The 22,023-nt window shown below is 32.4% G+C and overlaps 1 protein-coding gene and 1 long non-coding RNA gene across 3 annotated transcripts; one reads left to right on the forward strand and one right to left on the reverse strand.

Moving 5' to 3' along the window:
- Positions 1-15,373: 15,373 nt before the first annotated feature.
- LOC116401605 (lectin-like) lies at positions 15,374-16,362 on the forward strand. Its single transcript, XM_031884458.1, has 2 exons — positions 15,374-15,559; positions 15,749-16,362. Exons 1-2 carry the CDS (start codon positions 15,456-15,458, stop codon positions 16,107-16,109), a joined length of 465 nt encoding a protein of 154 aa, XP_031740318.1. The 5' UTR covers positions 15,374-15,455; the 3' UTR covers positions 16,110-16,362.
- A 543-nt stretch (positions 16,363-16,905) lies between these two features.
- LOC116403378 lies at positions 16,906-19,773 on the reverse strand. Of its 2 annotated transcripts, none has more exons than XR_004216148.1 (2): positions 19,565-19,773; positions 16,906-17,341 (listed from the first exon to the last, which is right to left on the reverse strand). It is a non-coding gene; the product is annotated as an uncharacterized LOC116403378 (long non-coding RNA). The 2 variants fall into 2 exon arrangements; XR_004216149.1 differs by having other exon boundaries at positions 19,553-19,773.
- Between the last annotated feature and the right edge of the window lie 2,250 nt (positions 19,774-22,023).

Here is a 22,023-nt window from a genome sequence, read left to right on the forward strand (position 1 = left end):
GAACAATTTGTACAACCCCATATATATATTTCCAAAAATAATATAATTTCATTAGTCAACCACGAATATAAATGATTTAAAAGATTCACATCTATATTACTTCGATCAAAACTACCCATCCACTCTATATTAATACAATATGTAATATTCGCCCCATGAAAATTATCAAAACTACCTTTGCATGTTAGCATCTATGAACAAAAATCTTCAGCATGCTAGCATTGTCAAAATCTACCAACCATCCTGATATAAACTTCCATAAGAATCTATTCTATTTTATTTTAGAGATAGTTGTAAATTTAGCAATTAAATTCAAATTAAATAAGTATATAACACAATTTAAAAAATTTGCAAATATAGCAAAATTTGTCAAATTCTATCAATGATATAAGTCTATCACTAATAGACCATGTTGCAAATATTGGTCTATCACTGATATACCTTATGAAATCTATCAGTGATATAAGTCTATCAATGATAGTTTTGCTATATTTGCAATTTTTTTTAAAAATGTTGCTATATCCTTAATTATTATTGCTAAAATAGTCATCAATTGCAATTTCCTTTTATTTTATCTAGAATATATTTGGAGTAAGGTTATCAATGAAATATGTGGAAACTAAAAATAAATTAATATTGAATATGAACCATCTATAGATTATCAAAACTCTATTCGTTTGAAGTTTATATTCTTCTTTATTGGGTTTCTTTTAATTTGATTTCAACCCAAATTCAAGTGCAAGATAGCTTTCAATGAAGAACTAGGAGGAGATGAAGTCACGATTCTTCTTCTTGGTTGTCGTACACGTAGATCAGGTAAGATCTCTCCTTTCTTTTAATTCATGCACTTTACCAAAATGAAAGAAAAAAAAAAACCTCTCTTCTTCCTCTTTGTTCTCTGAAAATCCTAAAACTTTGTTTATGGTGGTTTGTTTTTTAATGGAGTATAACACACAAGCGATAGTTGAAGATGGAGGAAAAGAAGAAGAAGACGGCAACATTTACGTGGTTCGGCCAAAGAATATCTACATCCACGGAAAGGATCACTTTCCTTTATTTTTAAAGATGAGTACACTATTTGCTTATTTCTTTTATTTTTCTATATCTACTATAAAGAAAGTGTAAGTAAAGCTTAGACTTTTTTCTTTTTCTTTTTTTGTTAAGACACACCTTTATATTTAATTTATAGGTGTTTAGAGAGAGAAGAAAATAACTAAAAACTAAAAAATTAATATTGTTGGAATTCAATTTCTACGAATCTCCACTTTGAATCCAACCTTTAATAGTTTTTGTGATCCTTCCAATCTCCTGACTTTATCATCCATTTTCAGGTAAGTCGAAACCTACCACCTAAAAGCATTTCTGGAGCTTCAACTTTGAAACAAACTTGGTTAGCATTTCGGCTGCATTTTGAGACGAGGTATGTACCTTTGGAACTTCTATTTCTCCTGCTTCAATTTTTTCTCGTATTAAATGAAATTTTATATTTATATATTTTGTTTTGCTATGGAATTGTGAATTTTTGGATAGATGTATGGTGCTTTGGCCGTTGTCGCAGTAGATTTTTGCAATCGACTGTTTGATTCCAAAGTCCTTCATCCGAATTTTAAGCCACAATCCTTCTTTCACTGCTTAAGAAAGAGCTAGGTATTCTGCTTCTGTGGTTGAGAGCGCAACGATAATAGATTGTAGAGTTGCTTTCCAATTGATTAGATTAGGACCATAGAGAAAAACGTATCATGTTAGGGTTCTTCTCTTGTCACGGTCACTAGTAAAGTCAGAATCTACATAGCCAATTAGTTCTTGGTCTGTTTCTGTGGCCTTTTGGCAGATTAGTTTGGTACACTTAGACCAAGTTAGATATCTTAATATCCATTTAGTTACTTCCCAATGCTCCTTTTCAGAATTAGCCATGTATCTACTAACTAGGCTTTTTGAATAGGATAAGTTAGGTCTTGTAGAGATCATTAAGTACATTAGGCTTCCCACTGCTTAGCTATAGGGCACATTCTCCATTTGTTGCTTGTGTTCAATGTTAGTATCACTAGGAGAATTTGCAGCTAATAATTTAAAATGTTGTGGAATAGGGAGAGTTACTGGTCTAGCATTAGTGAGATTAAACCTCCTGATTACCTTCTCACAATAGGTTGATTGATTGATGCTTAGTACAAATCAATCTCTATCTCTAGTGATGTCAATCCCTAGGATCTTTCTTGATTCCTCTAAGTCTTTCATGTCAAATTCTTTACTTAAAAGATTTTTTACATGAACTAAGTTATCTTTAGAGCTTCGAGCAAGGAGCATGTCATCCACATAGAGTAACAAATAGACCTTGTCCTTATAGGTTCTTGAGTTTATATAGACACATATATCATATGAACTTCTTTGAAAACCCAAACTAGATATAAAGTCATCAAATCTTCTATAACAACACCTAGGTGATTGTTTCAACCCATAGATTGACTTCTTTAGTAGGCAATAGAGATCTTCCTTACCTTGAACCTCAAATCCTTTAGGTTGTACCATGTAAATGGTTTCATCTAGATAGCCATGAAGAAAGGTTGTCTTGACATCAAGTCGGTCCAACTCAAGTTTGTTTTAAGCAACTAAGGATAGAAGAAGTTTAATAGAAGTTTGTTTAACAACAAAAGAGAAAATTTCATAATAGTCTATACCTTCTATTTGTGTGAAACCCTTTGCTTTCAGCCTTGCCTTGTACCTAGGTTGAGAGTTTTTTGTAATTTTCTCCTTGAGCTTATAGGTCCACTTAGATGCTATTGGTTTACATTCTTTATGTAAAGAAGCTAGGGTCTAGGTATCATTCACATTTAGTAAATTTATTTCTTCATTTATAGCTTCAATCCACTGTCTAGGATCACTGTCATTTATAGCTTCCTCAAAGGAACTTGGTTCATGATCATTAGAAGCTATAGTAGCATTTAGAACAAAATTCATACAGTTAGTTTAAACATACTTAGCTGAAGGAACAATTGCTTTTTTTTTTTTTTTTTTTTGTCTCTTGTTAGGGAGTATTTACTCAAGTCAGGTTGTTCTTCAACTATTTCAGTTTGTTCTCCACTTGTGTTCTCTACTTGTTCTTCATCAGTAACATTAATTCCCTCAGTAGATTGAGCATTATTTTTAGTATTATCCACCTCAAACTGAGTAATATAGGTTTATGTGGCATTAGGATTTTCTTCGAGATTACCTTTCCATTGTATAAACATCTCATCTTCTTTGAAATTAACATCCCTACTAATTATAAAATTCTTATCAGTGGGGTGTCACATTTTGAAATCCTTTACCCCTTCTATGAAGACAACAAACATGCATTTAATTCCTCTTACCTTTAGTTTCCCTTGGTTTTGATGGACATACCCTACACATCCAAACACCTGAAGATCATTTAGATTTGGAGGGTATTTGGACCATTTCTCCTCAGGTGTTAAGAATCCGACAAAGGTACGAGGGCTTATGTTTAGTGTGTACATAGCATAAACAACAACTTCAACCCAATTTTTTTTTTCTATGATAGTATCTGACAGTAGGCATCTTACTCTTTCCATGATTGTTCTGTCGAGTCTTTCTATCACCCCAATTTTTTTAGGTATGTATCTTATTGTTTTATATCTTATGATACCATTTTTCCTACAATAAATATTGAAAACCTTTCCACAGACTCCAAATCATTGCCAGTTCTAAGGTACTTAATTTCTTTATCAGATTGTTTTTCTATCATTAGTTTCCATTCTTTAAATTTTTAAAAAACTTGATCTTTAGTTTTGTAGAAAATAAATCCAGTTTTTTCTCAAAAAATCATCAGTAAAGGGTAAGATGTACCTTCAACCACTTAGACTTTGAGTTGTGGCTAGACCTCATAGATCTGAATGGATGTAGTCTAGAATTCCTTTAGTTGTGTGTTGTTGATAACGTGTGGAAATTATCATTATTATAGCCCTTTTCGTTAGAATAATAGGGTGAAAACACCTAAGGGATGTCATTTTTGTTTTACGTGTTTAACATGTTTAAATGTAAGACAAGTGGGAAAAGCATAAAGGAACCATTCACACACAACATCTTGTGCAAAGACAAAGCGATGGCCATGCTTGACGATTAACAACCCCAGGCGATGAACCTAAACATCACACGAGGAAAGCTCACAAAAAGACAAGAATGGTATTTGAAATGATGTGACTTCTTAAGGGGAGATGACGGTGCTGACACACTTAGAGGAACATAGTTTTCTCATAAAAAAAGCAGCCTATACAAGCACTTCATCCCCACCGAGAGAAAGGGGGGAGAGAAGCTTGAATAGGCCCAAAGTCTGAATAGGCCACTCAAATGATTGAAAAAAATTACAGATAGAAAGAGAGAGAACTCGAACAAGCTACCTGCGGATTAAACAGTCGTGATGAAAGAAAAAAATATTTCTTGTTGATCTTCGAACTTGTAGTAGCATTGTCCATTCTTTTTTCTTTCCACTTTTTATTTCATGGTGGTGTATGTATTGTTTATATTGTACAATGGCCAAAGACCTATATTCTTTATACATAAACTCCACGTTTATACCTTTTCAATCCACCATCTCTTAACATCTCATCTATCTTCGTGTTATTAAAAGAGAAGAGTTGTGATAAGTTCTTGATAAGGAGTTCTGCTTATTATTCTTATCACATTAGTTGAGTTATTTTCATCACTTGGCCAGTGTCAATCGCCAACTATCCAAGAGGGCAAGAAGCAAGGATAAGGCTAATGCGTGCAAGGAGGAGTTTGGTGACAAACTTCACCTTAGTGAGGTAGCTTCCAACATTTGTATCCTGAAAGGTTAACAAGTGCGAACAATAGGCACCGAGAGGTTATCGTCCTTAAACGACAAGTTCTATAAGTATTACAAGTCAAGTTCTCTGAATATAAATTGTCTAAGCAAGCACAATCATTTGTATTCCAAAAGGCAAACAAGTGTGACATTTAAACACTTCGAGAGAATGTTGCCTTAATCATATGCCAATTATGCAATTATAGTGGGTTAAGGTTATCGCAATGCCTAATCATCTAATAGTACGTAGAATTTTCTTCACTCGTCATCTACATACAAGTTTAATTCATTCTCCCCTAGCCTAATTTATTCTCTATACGTGTGTCTCGAGATGTAAATAAATAATTGTAGGTAGCATTATATTCTTTCAGCTTAATTGCCATAAAGCCTAAATGATAAGTGGAATCTAGAACTAACATCAATAACAATTCCCTATGTTCGACCCTGGATCACCCAGGTAAACCTACTGTTCACTTGCACTTGGATGAGCTGTAAAAAACTTGTACTCAATGAGGACTTAAGTATTATGCAATGAAAATGTACATAGTGAAGACTTCAAATGCTATGATTCTGACCTATGACTCATCATCTAGAATCAAAGCATGCCATTCAGAGAGTTGCGATGAGCACTTTATGCGCAATGACTTGACCCAGTGATGTATTGCAATTGCGTTATACACATACAAAATTGGTAAGTCTAAATTGACAACAACCAGTTATGCCTTGGTGAAGCTTTGTTTCCTTTGCTTTGTCTAGTACACAATGTTCACATAAAGACAACTTATTGCTGATTTCTTGAGGTAAGATGTCTTGTTTGTATAGAGCCTCAAGCCTTTTTTGGCTGATGTGAGATAGTTTTTTATGCCAAAGGTCAACCTCAATTAGATATAGATTAGAAAAAACATTACATTCCTTTAACATTTCAACCCTTTTAATTATAAAAAGATCATTTACCTTTTCTCCAACCAATGCTACTCTAGAGTCTATAGAAACCTTAAAAACTCCACATTTTCCTTTGTATTCACACCCTAAAGAGTCTAGAATTCCTAGAGAAATAAGGTTTCTTTTAAAGTGAGGAACATGTCTAACATTTCTTAGAAGTTTCACTCTCCCATGTTTTAATTTCATGGTGACTGATCCAATTCCAACAATGTTACAGGCCTCATTGTTTTCCATGAAAACTGACTTTCCATTAACTACTTTATATGTGTTGAACCAAGATTTAAAGAGGGTGTCATTTGGTATGTGCAGTCGGAATCTAGAACCCAATCATGTTTACCAAAGGGGTAACATGATTGGCTTGGTCTTGAGTTGATGTCAAAGCATCAATATATGTATATGAAATTTCTACTATAGAGGCTTCAGATTGCTTTCCCTTGGTTTCTTTTTCTTTCTCTTGATTCATTTCCTTAAGGAAAAAGCAATCTTGGATTAGATGCCCCTTCTTCTTGCAATACTTACATTTCTTCTTCTGTTTTGCTTTCTTTTCCTCATTTGAAAAAAGGTTGCTGCTGTTTGTCTAGTGATTAGCTTGTCATTTTCCTTTGACAAATAAACCATCTCTACTATCATGCTCTTTTTGTGATAAATGAAATTCTAATTCTCTAGTTCTAAGGGCTGAAATAATAGCATCTGTTTTTATTGAGTCTATGTCATATTTAAGTGCATTTTTTACCTCTTTGTAAGCTTTGGGTAGTTTAGGAGAACATAGACATTATTTTCATCACTTAGTTTGTCTTCAAGACTCTTAAATTCTGAAACAATTTTCTTGAACTCATCTATGTTCTCTGTCAAGGTTTTTGAAGGATCCATCTTGTATGTGAAGAATTTCTCCCTTAGGTACATTTTATTAGGGAGATCTTTAGTGGCATGTAAAGTTTCTAACTTCTTTCAAATTTTATATGATGCCTCTTCTTCTAATACTTACCTTATAACAATGTCACTAAGATTTAGGATCAGTGTACCATAGATATTTAACTCCATTTCTTCTCTTAGTGATGTTGTGGGTGTTGCTGGAAGTTCTGAAGGATCTAAAAAGGCTTTATGAGCCTTTTGCTGACCTAGCAAAGCCTTGGTTTTTGCCTTCCATAAGGCAAAATCTCCCTTTTCATCAAACTTCTCAATTTCTATTCTTGCCACTGCCATTCTCAGGTTTGCCATGTTCTTTAATCCTCCAAGATTCGGTTTCTTGAAAAATCAAGATTCACTAAGATACCAATTTGTTGGGTTTCTTTTAATATGATTTTAGTCCAAATTCAAGTTCAAGGCATCTTGCAATGAAGAACTACGAGGAGATGAAGCCACGTCTCTTCTTCTTGGTTGTCATACACGTGAATGAGGTAAGATTTCTCATTTCTTTTAAATTTTGCACTTTACCAAAAGGAAAGAAAAACGAAGAAAGAAATGAAAGAAAAAGGTACCTCTCTTCTTCCTCTTTCTGCAAGCCTTAAAATTTTGTTTATGGTGGTTTGTTTTTTAATGGAGTAGAACAAACAAGCAATGGTTGAAGATGAAGGAGGAGAAGAAGAAGATTGCAAGATTTACGTGGTTCGACCAAAGACTGTCTACATGCACGAGAAGGATCACTTTCCTTGATTTTTAAAGATGAGTACAATATTTGCTTGTTTCTTTTCCTTTTCTCCTGTAAAGGAAGTGTATGTAAAAGTTAGACTTTTTTTTAGACATACCTTTATATTTATAGATGTTTACAGAGAAAAGAGAATAACTTAAAACTGAAAAACTAATATCGTTGGAGTTCAATTTCTACATTCTTGAACTCTATTTAACACTATTACAAAAACTATATTATTTGATATTTTTATAAACTAACTAACGATTTACTTAATTACCATTTTAAATATGTCAAGTAAGTTTGTGTCAATTTGTAATTTCCGATACGTCAAGAATATGAAATCAGTTGACTCATTTGAAGTGTCAATGTCAAAATTCTAGATATTTAATTATGGATCAAGGATTTTATAGCTTGATCACAATTTTTATTTGTCAAATGTAACTTCATCTTAGCACATAGAAAAATTGCTTCATTAATATTGATATATTGTGCTATATTGTGCTTGTTAGTAAGTCCATGTGTGTTTATTTTTGCAAAAAAGAAAATCCTATTAGTAGAAATTATCTACAGTTGTGCGCATTGTTTGTGGTCCAACAATGATATAATTTAATTATAGAATGTTGGGCCTTTATATTAATCTTGATACGGTCATGGGCCTTATTTTTCAAGCCTGCTTTAAGATACTTTGAGGAGAAGTCACCACGTTGTTTACAGGTTAGTCGTACACGCATATGGAGGTATTTGTTTATTGGGTAATTGTAATGAATGACCATTTGAGGAATAATAATTAAGGATATAGCAACATTTAATATTTACAACATGGTCTATCAGTCATAGACTCTATCATTGATAGAATTTTATAAATTTTGCTATATTTGCAATTTTTTAAAAATGTTGCTATATACTTAATTATTTTGAATTTAATTGCTAAATTTGCAACTATCCCTCGTTTATTATTGCATGTTGAGAACGGAAAAGAAAATACAAAAGAGAAAGAATTTACAGAGAAAACAATTACCCTTTTCTTTTCCTTCGTTCTTCTTATCAATTTTTTTTTCTTTTCTAAACAAGCCCTAGATTTTGGTTAGTAGTGGTTTAGATTTTGAGTATTTGTTGTTGACATAAATATGAAGACGAAGGAGAGAAGAGAAGATTGTAACAAGTCTTTATGTGGTTCGACCAAATTTGAAGCATACGTCCACGGAGAAGGATCGCTTTCTTTGTTATTGAAGATGAGTACAAAATTTCTACTTTCCTTTTCTCTCTATGTGCTTTTTAGATTGATGAATATGTTACTGTGAAAAACTAGTTTAATTTATGAACACAACTTTATATTTATAGTTGTTTACAAAGACATAAAATTAAAGAAATTAGGAAAGGTGAGTAATTAAGGTTGTTGGAATTCAATTTTTCTTTACAATCTGCACCTTGAATCCAACTTAAAAATGTGTTAGTGGTCTTCCATCTTACTCTTCTTCTTATGATCTATCCTTTTTCAGGTACTACCAGCTCGAAGCACTTCTAGAGCTTCATTGTTGAGACTGACTTGGTAAGCATATCGACTGCATTTTCAGAGGTATGTACTTTCGACACTTCTTATTCGCCAGCTTCAATCTTTTCTCGTACAAAGTGGTATTTTATGTCTATGTGCTTTGTTCTGGTATGGTATTGTGGGTTTTTGAATAGGTGAATGACACTTTGGTTGTCACAGAACATTTTTACAATCGACTATTTGATTCTAAATTCCTTCATCAGTCTTTTAAGCCACAATTATTCTTTTACAGTTTTTGATAATGCTATATATTTTTCTTCTGTAGTTGAGAGAGCAACAATAGATTGTAGGAATGCTTTCCAACTAATTAGATTAGAGCCATAGAGAAAAACATATCTGGTTAAACTTCTTCTTTTGTCACTGTCACCAGTAAAGTCTGAGTCCACACAACCAATCAATTCTAGTTCTAACTTAGTGGACCTTTGATAGTTTAGTTTAGCATACTTAGAACATATTAGGTATCTTAGTATCCATTTAGTTACTTTCCAGTGTCGTTTTCCAAGATTAGTCATATATCTGCCAACTAGGTTTGCTGAATAGAATAGATCAGGTCTAGTAGAGATCATCAAGTACATTAAACTTCCTACTACTTGGCTGTAAGGTACATTCTCCATTTTTAGTTTGTGTTCAATGTATGTCTCACTTGGGGAATTATAGGCAAATAGTTTAAAATTTTGTGCAATAGGGAGTGTGACTGGACTAACAGTAGTGAGGTTGAATCTTCTGATTACCTTCTCACAATAGGTTGATTGACTGATGCTTAGTATTGATTGGTTTCGGTCTCTTGTGATGTCAATTCCTAGGATCTTTCTTAATTCACCTAAATCCTTCATGTCAAATTCTTTACTCAAAAGAGTTTTGACATTATTCAAATCTTCCTTAGAGCTTTCGGCAAGGAGCTATCACTGGCATAGAGTAGCAAGAAAACTATTCCTTGTAGGTTGTTTAGTTTATGTAGACACACATATCGTATGAACTTCTATTAAAACCTAGTATGGATATAAAACCATCAAATCTTCTATATCGGTCGTACCTAGGTGATTGCTTCAATCCATATATTGACTTCTTTAGTAAGCAGTAGAGGTATTCCTTACCTTGAACCTCAAATCCTTTGGGTTGAACCATGTAAATTGTTTCGTCTAGATAGCCATGAAGGAAGGTTGTCTTTACATCAAGTTGGTCCAACTCAAGATTGTTTTGAGCAACTAGGGATAGGAGAAGTCTAATAGAGGTTTGTTTAACAACTGGTGAGAAAATTTAATAATAGTTTAAATCTTCTCTTTGAGTAAAACCCTTAGCTACAAGCCTTGCCTTGTACATTGGTTGTGAGTTCTTGGTGACTCCTTGAGTTTATAGATCTACTTAGATGCTATTGGTTTGCATCCCTTAGGCAGAGGGACAAGGGTTTATGTGTCATTTACCTTTAGAGAATTTATTTGTTCATTTATGACTTCAATCCACTGTCTAGCATCATTGTAGTTTACAGCTTCCTCAAAAGAACTAGGTTATTTATCAGTAGGAGCTACAGTAGCGTTTAAAACAAAACTTATATAGTTAGCTTCAGCATACCTGGCTGGAGGAACAATTATCCTTCTTTGTCTGTCACTTGCTAGGGAATATTGGCTTAAGTCAGGTTGTTCTTCTACTATTCCAGTTTGTTCTCCACTTATGTTCTTTACTTGTTCTTGATCTGTACCAGTAGTTTTATCTATAGATTGAGCATTGTTCCTAGTATTCTCCACCTCAATCCGAGTTGTATAGGTTTCTGTGGCATTAGGATTCCTTTCGATATTTCCTTTTCCTTGCATAAACATCTCGGTTTCTCTGAAGTGAACATCCCTACTAATTATAAACTTCTTGTTAGTAGGGTGCCACATCTTAAAACCCTTTACCTCTTCTGTGAAGCCAACAAACATACACTTAACAACTCTATTCTTTAGTTTCCCTTAGTTTTGATGGACATACCCTACACATCCAAACACCTCAAGATCATTTAGATTTGGTGGGTGTTTTAACCATTTCTCCTCAGATGTTAAGAGTCCTAAGGAGGTATAAGGGCTTCTATTCAATGTGTACACAACATAGGCAACAACTTCAAGCCTAAAACTTTTCTTCTAGAATGGCATCTGATAGTAGACATCTTACCCTTTCCATTATAGTTCTATTAAGTCTTTCTGCCACCCCATTTTGTTGAGGTATGTATCTCACAATTTTGTGTCTTGAGATTCCACTTTCCCTTAAAAAATTAGAACACCTCTTCAGAAAACTCCAAACCATTATCAGTTCTAAGGTATTTAATGTATTTATCAGTTTGTTTTTCTATCATTAGTTTTCATTCTTTAAATTTTTCAAAAGCTTGATCTTTTGCTTTTAGAAAATAAATCCAATTGTTTCTAGAAAAGTCATTAGTAAAGGATAAGAAGTACCTTGAGCACTTAGGCTTGGAGTTGAGGTTGGACCCCCTAAATCTGAATAGATGTAGTCTAGAATTCTTTTAGTTAGTGTTGTGCTTTGGTGAAGCTTTGTTTCCTTGCTTTGCCTAGCACACAGTGTTCACAGAAAGACAACTTATTGCATATATCTTGAGGTAGAATGCCTTGTTTAGATAGAGCCTCAAGTCCCTTCTGACTTATATGAGACAACCTTTTGTGTCAAAGGTTAGCCTCAGTTAAATTCAAAGCTAAAACATTATTTGCTTCTTCTATCATTTCAATCCCTTTTATAATAAAAATGTCATTTTCTTTTTCTACGACCAATACTTCTTTAGAGCCTATGAAATGCGGAAGACTCCACCTAATTTTTCTTTGTATTCACATCCTAAAGAGTCTAGCATTCCTAGGGAGATCAAGTTTCTTTTAAGGTGAGGAACACGTCTTACATTTCTATGGAGCTTCACAGTCCCATCTTTTAATTTCATGGTGACTGATTCAATTCCAACATTGTTACATGCATTATTATTCCCCATGAACACAAACTCTCCACTGATTTCTTTATAAATATTAAACCATGCTCTAAAAGGTGTAATATGGTAGGTGCAACCTAAATCTAGGACCCAATAATGTTTTCTGAAGGGGTTAATATGATTGGTGTGGTCTAAGGTTGATGATTGTGCATCAGTGTAGGTAAAAGAGCTTTCTACTATAGAGGCTTCTGATTACTTTCCTTTTCAGTATTTTGCTTTTTCTTGATTCTTTCTCTTAAGAAAAAAAAAAAAAACTCTTGAATTAGGTGTCCCTTCTTTTTACAATATTTACACTTCTTTTTCTGTTTAGCTTTCTTTTCTTTATATGAAAAGGATTTGCTGCTGTTTTTAGCTTGATTGCTTTGGGATGTTCAGTTGACAAATAAACCATTTCCACTTTGATGCTCATTTTGAGATGATTGTGTTTCCAATTCTCTGGTTCTTAGGGCTGATATTATAGCATCCATTTTGACTGAGTCTCTACCATACTTCAGTGCATTTTTCACTTCTTTGTAAGCCTCAGGTAGGGTATTTAGGAGAACAAATGCCTCATTATCATCACTGATTTTGTCTTCAAGACTTTTAAAGTCTTAAACTATTTTCTTGAACTCAACTAAGTTGTTTGTTTAACTTTTTGGAAGGATCCATTTTGTATGTAAATAATTTTTCCCTTAGATATATTTTGTTTGGGAGATCTTTAGTGGCATAAATGTTTCCTAATTTCTTCCAAATTTTGTGTTGTATCTTCTTCTAAAACTTGCCTTACTACATTGTCACTAAGGTTTAGTATTGGTGTTCCATAGACATTTAACTACATTTCTTCCTTTTGTATTGTTGTGAGGGTTGCTGGAAGTTCTGAAGGATCTAAAAGAGCTTTATGAGTCTTTTTGTTGTCCTAGCAAGGCTTTAATCTTTCCCTTCCATTAGGCAAAATATCCCTTTCCATCGAATTTCTAAATTTCTACTCTTGCCACTGCCATTATTAAGATTTGTTATGCTTTAACTCTTCCAAGATTAAGTTTCTTGAAATCAAGATTGACTCTGATACCAATTGTTGGGCCTTTATATTAATCTTGATACGTTTATGGGCCTTATTGTCAAATCTGCTTTAAGATACTTGGAGGAGAAGTCGTCACATCATTTGTAGCTAAGATAGACGTACACACGTGTGGACGTGTGGAGGTATTTGTTTATTCCTGCATGTTGAGAAAAGAAAAGAAAATACGAAAGATAAAGAATTTAGAGAGAAAACAATTACCCTTTCCTTTTCCTTCGTTCTTCTTCTCAATCTTTTTTCCTTTTTGAACAAACCCTAGATTTTGCTTAGTAGTGGTTTAGATTTTGAGTATTTACTGTTCAGAAATATGAAGATGAAGGATAAGATCAGATTGCAATAAGTCTTTGCGTGGCTCAGCCAAATTTGAAGCCTACTTCCACGGGGAAGGATCTCTTTTTTTGTTATTGAAAATGAGTACAAAAGTTCTACTTTCCTATTCTGTTTATGTGTTTTGTAGATTGATAAATATGTGACTGTTAAAAACTAGTTTATTTTTTGAACACATCTTTATATTTATAGGTAAACAAAGACATAAAAATAAAGAAATTAGGAAATGTGAGTAACTAAGGTTGTTGGAATTCAATTTTCTTTACAAAGAAGACAATCATTTATTAACGAAACAAACAAACAATGCATATATATGAACAATTTAAGCTATCAATCAACCCAAAATTTTCACTTACCGAACAATGTTTATATATCTCGAACATATATAGTGTCAAACCATCGTAATCGTCTCATGTTAACAAAGTTCATGAAGAGTTTCCAAGTTAGAGACTATCAACCCCATATAGAGAATTTAAAAAAGAATGCTCAAACCCCAATATATAAACTATAATATAAAACAAATGATCAAACTCATATCTAAACAATTCAACATAATACACAACTAACATATATATCACATACCCCTTATGATCAAACACACATGTTGTGAGATTTGCAATCTACATACAACAAATGAACGTTCTACCCATATACTAACAAGAAGCATTTTTAAAAATAGCATAATAAATTAAAATATTTTGGATTCTACCAATGATAGTCTTCTATAGTGCTATCAGTGATAGAATTTGCTATAGGTTGTATGTATTTTGTAAAATTTCGTTGAAAATTCCCCTACTAACAAATATGTCAATTCCATTGATAATATAAAAAAGATATCAACTTATATGACTACGTATATGTTTTAAAATTGAGCACCCTTATCCCTAACATGAGTTTCAAAAAGAATATAAACTTCAAATCAATAAACTCTTTCAATCTCCATGACATGAGTTTAAAAAAGATTATAAACTTCAAATCAATAAACTCTTTGATATGGATGGTTCATACTCAGTAATAACTTCTTTTTAATTTCTACATATTTTATCCCTAACCTATATTCCAAATATATTCTCGATAAATTAAAAGAGAATAGATTCTCATGAATTTTAATGCTTTCATGTTTTGATATTGAAAATTAAATAATATAACAAAAAAGTAAGTGAGAAAAATGGAAAAGGAGATGAAAAGAACAAGTTATTGACTTTTAAAAAATAATATTTATTAGAGTCATATAGAAATTAAACCACGTTAGATTGTAGTTTGGAAGGCTATTATTAAACCTATCAAAGATAAATAATAATAATCAATAATAACAGTAATATAAATAAGAATTAGGAAAATTGTAAAAAAAAAAAAAAAAAGCAAATTTGAAAAATATTTACAACATATAGCAAAATTTTGAGATTCTATCAATAATTGATATTGATATTCACTGATATGCTTTTATCAATGACATTGATAGACGGTAATAGAAATCTACCCGTTTCTATCATTACTAGAATAATTTTTTTTTTGTTATAACTTGTAATTATTTTAATTTATTTTGTTATTTTAAAAAATGCTTCTAAATATTATTTATTTATTCGATGATACAAATGCCCATAAATTTTACATAATTACATTCTTATAAAAATGGTCTTTTAACAAATAATTTTTATATCCATATATGTATAATTTAGAGACATTTTTAAAAATAGCAAAAGCTATAACAAAATTTTAGATTTTATCAATGATAGTCTTCTATCACTATTACATATCAATGACTATCGGTGATAGAATTTATTAGAGATCGTAAATATTTTATAAATTTTGCTACTTTTGAAAATATTCCAACAATTTAATTAATTACCGGGAACATGAGAACAATTTTAGTTGAATAATCAATTATCAACAAGAAAATATAAAAGTTAACTAACTTATATTAAAAAATAATTTAAAGTAAATGAAAAAGAGTATATAAAAATGAAAGATGTTGAAAAAATGGAATAAGCAAAAGAGAGAAAGGATAAGGGATAGAAAAAAGTGGTTGCATTTGGAAAGGTCTAAAATACCCTCGTAGATGGATATAAAAGAACAAAGATATCCTCCATACTTGAAACCAATCAAGGACCTTTATACAACATTTTCTCATTCTCATCCTTACTTTTATATCTCTCAAATACCATTTTAATGGCAGGCCAAAGCACACATTATTTGGCATTTCCAAGAGCTTCCACAATAACATGGGGTGATGACACTCGATACTGGAGTTGGGCCACCGTGGATTTTTGCAGGTATAATCTTCAACTCAAATTTTATTTGTTCATTTATTCATATCTCATGCATTTTCATCTATTTCTTTTGTTTTCATTCATAATAATATAAACTAGTTATTAGATTCTACTTTTTTTAATATAGATTATGTTCCAATTATATGTTATTTATTATTGCTCTCTCTCACCATGGTATTTAAAACCTTGCAGCTACGCAATTGAAGAAGCCCGACTTTTACAAGTATCTTGGCTCGATTGTCGTTGGAGCATGGATGCATCTGATTTCAAACAAGATATTTGGTACAATGCAAGCGTTGAAGTAATGTTGACAAGCAACGCCTCTGGATGGAATGTTCCACTACACCTTGAAATCGAGTTGCCAGATGGGAGTACGCAAAAGTCTCAAATAGTATTGGCAGGCAGACAACCAAATGTGTGGTTCAAGATTCCAATCGGTAAATTCATACTAAGCGGTTCTCTGACTAGCGGAACAATCCGATTCGGCTTCTACAACCATGAAGGGAATTGGAAAAGAGGCTTGAACATAAGAGCCCTTGCCATTCAAGCATAAAAATGAGTTTAAAATGATATGTTCAAGAATGAATATAAAGTAATAGAATAAAACCCTAAATAATAAGATCTTTTGCTATGTTACAAAAACTTTTAAGTTTAAATGTGTTATATTTCAGTTATGCAAGTAAATGTTGAATATAATGTAACACAACATAAATAATATGACCTTTTGCATAGTAGCAATAAGGCCACTTTAAACACTTTAGTATGTTTTTTAATAAAGTATGTACCGTGAGTTTATTCTAATTAAATTTAAGCATTTATTTTGTGATTATTGATTATTTTGTACGTACGTCATATAACAAACATGTTGGAAATTAAAGAGATAAAATGAAAACAAGTGAACACGATCATAATTTTGGATCTTATTAATTTGTTAATTAAAGGAAATGAATGAACAAAGAGTAATATGAGAAGACAAAATTAACACTTTTTGTAAATGATGTTGCAAGAGTCGCTTTTATGTTGTGATGGATTAGTTTTACCACCTATTGATTTTCAATTAAATAGTGACAAGTACTATTTTAGGGTTCTCCTTAACCGAGCACAATATGTAATATGTCGATGTAAACCACCACTTCTTGATAGTAAGAGTAGCGAGGTCCGATTTAACCACACAAGAAGCTTCGTGTTTAACATTACTCTAAGGTAAATTTTCTAAGGAACAAAGTATATAGTGGAGAAGTGGTTGATAGGTAAAGTAAATGACATAAATAAAGTGTGGGAATGTAAGATAATAGTGAGAAATAAAAGGGTTACCTGTAGATTACCTTTCGATTGAAAGATTGTTGGGATAGATCGTACAGATTGGTTCATCGATTTTTTATATATAAGAAATCGGACTAAGTCTAGATACTTACTTGGACGACAAATTAAGATTCATATAACATGTCACAAACTCCCTTGGAACGGGCCTTCTACGTAACGAGTGAGGATATGACTTGTGCGAACCAACGTTTCGAGATGAAACGTCAGATCGCCAAGGTCCTTTAAACTTAACTTAAACCTTCGGCGTAACCATGCTGGTGAAAACTTCTGCTATGCAGTAGGACTATGAACGATTTAAAAATTAGTGATCCTTTTATTAAAAATCCTATTACAACACAAGCGTACAACTTATAACTTAAGGGATTGCAAAACTTAAGCTAACTACTACTACTAACACACGACACTTCTAGTACTTAGCAGCGGCCTCATCTCGCCTCACCTGATGACACTTCAATGTTTAACCTAGGGACAGGAACATAAAACATAAGCTAATAGCTTAGCGAGTAACAAAGATTAGTTAGAAATACAATTTGGGAAATACAATTGCATACAATAAAAGCTTTCTTATTTCCATGGTTAAGTTTCAGACATGAGTTTTGAGTTTAGATTTCTTAATGAGATTTATATTATCATGTGAATAATGAGTTTCTAGAAAATAATTGAAACGACAGTGTTTCAAGCAAAGCACGTTTTAGAAATTATTGATTAAAGAATTTATGTTGATTTTACGACTGAGGCACTGAATCAAAGGCTGTATGGTATTGTGTGAACATGTGTTTATATTCCATTGTCGTCATTGAGTATACCTCTACGACAACGATGTTGTTGGGGGTGATGGACTAGGCCCCACCACGACAAAGATGATGTGATGGGCGATGCTCCTACATCATAAATTTTATGTTAAGAATGAATGTTATTTTTTTTCCAGCAAGACGATCCTTATCTGTATCGAGTGATCACTACCACATCGGGGTGAGTTAGAAACCACAACTTATCGAGAATATCATTGTCTGTATTCGAGTAACTATACCACAAAGTGGTTAGATGAGTTGTCAATTAGATAGCCAACAACAAAACTGAGACATGCGTAGTGAATTCACGGATTAAATTTTACTCTAAATGCAACTAAACAATTTAAAGATTAAGATGCTTATAAACTACCCTAATTAAATGAAATAAGGGTTAAAGAAAGAACATAGCTTTGAAGTTTTCCAGTTCTCGTAATCTCCTCATGAACATGAAAACGAGACCATCATTAGAATTTATTCGCTATTCTCCAGACTTAGAATCTAGTTGTGGGACCCAATTGGTGAAAAAAATTGAGAGAGACGAAAAAGGGAGATAAAATTAGGTTTGAGATTTGGAAGAGAGTGACTCTGGTAAAGTTTTGTAAAAATACAAAAGTAACAAAAGTTTCAAAATTCTTGAAAAAATTGAAAATAGGTCTTTAAATAACCTAATTACATGCAAAATTTTATGTAATTAGTTGGTCAAATCTCAACACCTAACATTTCACTAAACACTAGTGAAACTTAGTGGGCTAAGTGTTTACATCTCATGTACCAACCAAAAAATTAGTGAGATTATGCAAAGAAATGTTGGATTTTTCCACTAACTTTAGTCCAAGGACAATATGATCATTTAACCATTTAAATCAAAGTCAAACTTTGACTTCTTCAAGTCAAAAATCAACATTTTGACCTTTTACCATTTTGTCTGTCTCGTCTAATTTCGACCTCCCTAGCATGAATTTGCATTCATTTTTCTAAAATTCAAATCTCATTTAAATTTAAAGTTGGTCAAAGTTTGATTTTTCAGAGTTAAAAGTCAACCTTTTGAACTTTTACAACTTTGACCATTTCAATTAATTATGAGCTTTCGAATATGAATTCACATCCATATTCTATTATATTGACGGTAATATTCCTAACATTGCAACTACTGTTTACAACTTCTTCCTAATATTTCCACTGTGAGAGATGATGCTAGGAAGGGCGTGTGACAAAATCTCACGAAAATACATCTTCCAAATATTAAAAAATTACCCAAACTAGCAATGTAGTACAATGAAAGTAAGGATCGTGTCCACGGAAAACTTTTGATCAGTGAAGAAATCCTAAAAAATCTCATTGAACCAAATAGTGATTTCAAAAATTGAGAAAAGAAGAAGGAATATGATGGGGGTTTTAACATTCAAGAAAGTAAAAAAAAAAAAAAGGGACCTATAGTGAGAACATCCATTTCAAGAATTGATATCAACAAAGTCAAAAGGGTTTTCTTTGATATCAATCAACGGGGTTTTCTTCAAGAAATAAAAGACTCATTTGATTTGATATGTTATTCTTACCATAGGGTTAAAGAAACAGGTTACAAGAACCGTGGTTCTTGTTCAATTAATTCAAGATCTCAAATGGAAATTATAATTCATTTAGCAATTAATTGCAAGAATCAATCCTTGAAAAGACAAATGCAAGAAATTGGTAGCCCTAATTCCTCAAGAATGTGATCTGCACACTAACTTAAACTTGAACTCGAAAGATTAAAATGCCCAAATTTCAATCTAAAGAAAATTTTATTTCAAGAAACTAAGTTATTATAAAATCACAATCACAATTCAAACAACAAAATTTATAAAAGAAACCCTCAAATAATAAAAAAAAATTAACCCAATACCTTCTTTTTTACCTTAGCCTACAAGAATCATTGCAATTTTTGCAGAGTTTTGGTAAAGAAAAGATGTCGTGGGTCTCCGTCGTAGTGGATTTCCTCGTCGTATGTCGTCATCGCCATGTGTCTCCTCGTTGTAGGTCTTCGTCGCTGAGAAGAAAGATCATGGAGAGAAGAATGGGGTTGGCGTTCGGGTTTTTTGGGTTCTGTCGTGAAGAAAATATTGAAGAAAGGGGAAAATAAAAAAAAAAATTATATTTTCATAATTTTTAATGAAAAGTTGGAGGGAACTAAGGAGAAAATAATATTTTAATAATATTTAATGAAAATTATATTTTATTATTTATATTCAATGACATTTTAAAAACGGTCATAAATTCTTCAAATTCTTCAAATTTCCTCTTTTTCCGCCAAAACGCGAATTTTGACTTTTTGTGATAGCTTTTTCTTCCCTCCTTTCAATTTGGGATATCCACAACTATCATAGTAGATAATTTTTGTTGTAATGCAAAGACATGGTTTTGTCACTCACCTTCATTAGGCCTGTTCTCCTTCGTTTGAGCTTTGTTTTGGGTGATTTTTGTTGCATTGTTATTGTATTGAAGTCTAGATTATTATTCTGTATATAAATACAAAATAGTGAATATATGCATGCATAGGAGTAAAGTTATGTATAAATTGTATGGTCTATTTGTTGGTTTTTATGTCCTAAAACTCGTAGATAATAAAGTATAATTCATTGACCATTATCAATAAAGTGTTATTATTGTAATAAATGTGATTGATTATATTGTTAGTTTTGTCTTAATAACCTAAATTCAATAATCTAACATTCTATGCGGTTTGATGAGTCTTGAACAGTATGTAGAGACATACAAAGATCAATGTTCGAAATAAGCTTAAAGGGTCTATAATATAGGGATAAGGTTGGATACCTTATCTTGGTAACACTACATGGATATGGTCTACTTTGTATTTGATACAAACGCAATGATCCAATGCGTTTCTGTAGGTGACATACGAGTGAGGGTACCATATGCAATGAGTTTGCATAAGATCGGACCACAAAATAGTAACAACTAGATGTAACTCTATTAACTAGCACTAGGAGAAATCGAGGTTTTCCGATGGAAAAAAAAATCATCGAGAAACGAAACAAAGCTAGAAGGAGGTTTTTTCCAATGCACCAACTTCTACGTCGGGAGCGGTGCCTTTTCCCGACGCATGTTAACGCACGTCGCGACTGCCTGGAATAATTAATTATACCGTAGATTTTCTCCGATGTGACATCAGAAACGTCAAGAAAAAGGATACATATTCCTGACGCATAAGTAAGGGCGTTGGGAATATGTAGGCTATCTCAACGTCTATAGTGTTGCATCGTGTAAGGGACAAAACATTAATTGTACCGTTGGCCTTCCTCCGATGTGACGTCAGAGATGTTGAAAAAAAGGGTACCTATTCCCAATTCCATTAGTGATGCGTCGGAGATAGGTTGACTATCTCGACATTTTTAGGCAGCGTCGAGAGTTTCCCTTTTAATAAATCATTCTTTTTTACAGAATCGAAAGAGAAAAGAGAAAGAAAACGAGAGAGAGGGAGACTGAGAAGAAGAAGAGGAGATTTCTCACGTCACCCTTGGTCCCCACCGTTCGCTGTTGTTTCGTCGTAGTCTTCTGCCACTCGCCGTTGCATATTGGTAAGTAGATTTGTTTTATTTAGATTAGAAATTATGTTTTGAATTAGAAATTTAGTTTTTGAATTAGTTTTGTTTTAGGAATAAGATTTTGAATTATGTTTTGCATTAGAAATTATGTTATAGGAGGGGTTGTAGAATTGTTGAATTGAAAATTAAAGGGGGTTTAAGATTGGATTATGAATTTTTAAGGAGGGGGTGTCAAATTAAAAATTAAAGAGGGTGTGAATAAAAAATTAATGGGAGAGGAGTGAATTGAAAGTTAAAGAAGGGGGTTGAATTCAAATTCTTAGGTGGGGAAGGGTTTAATAGAAAATTGGGGGTTGTAGCATTTAGTTCAAATTTTATTGTTTATTTTTTAACTTTCGTTTATTAGAACTACTAGGAATTTACGGTTCATTTATTATGGCTATCCTGCAATTAATTATGCTAGTATCTTCTCTTTAGTTCAAACTTGGTTTAAAATTAATTAGATATAGTAGGGTGTTTGATTAGTTTGTTCGGGCTATCCTGTAGTTATGGTAGTCTTTATAGTTTGAACTTACCTTCAGTTAAAAGATTAGGAAAATTTGGGATAGTTTATTCATAGAGTAATTAAGTTTAGGATTTGAGAGGAGGAATAGAGGATTAATGATCAAAGATAATTATGTATTAAGTCTTTAACGATTGACAAGGGTGGATGCAAGTTAGGAATAAGTTGTTAGTTGAATATAGAGAGGATTCTACAAATTGCAATGCTATGCGTTATTCCACTTAATTTTGAGTATGCTAGCATTATCAA

This window comes from Cucumis sativus, chromosome 4 (genome assembly GCF_000004075.3).
Source record: "Cucumis sativus cultivar 9930 chromosome 4, Cucumber_9930_V3, whole genome shotgun sequence".
NCBI lineage: Eukaryota > Viridiplantae > Streptophyta > Magnoliopsida > Cucurbitales > Cucurbitaceae > Cucumis > Cucumis sativus.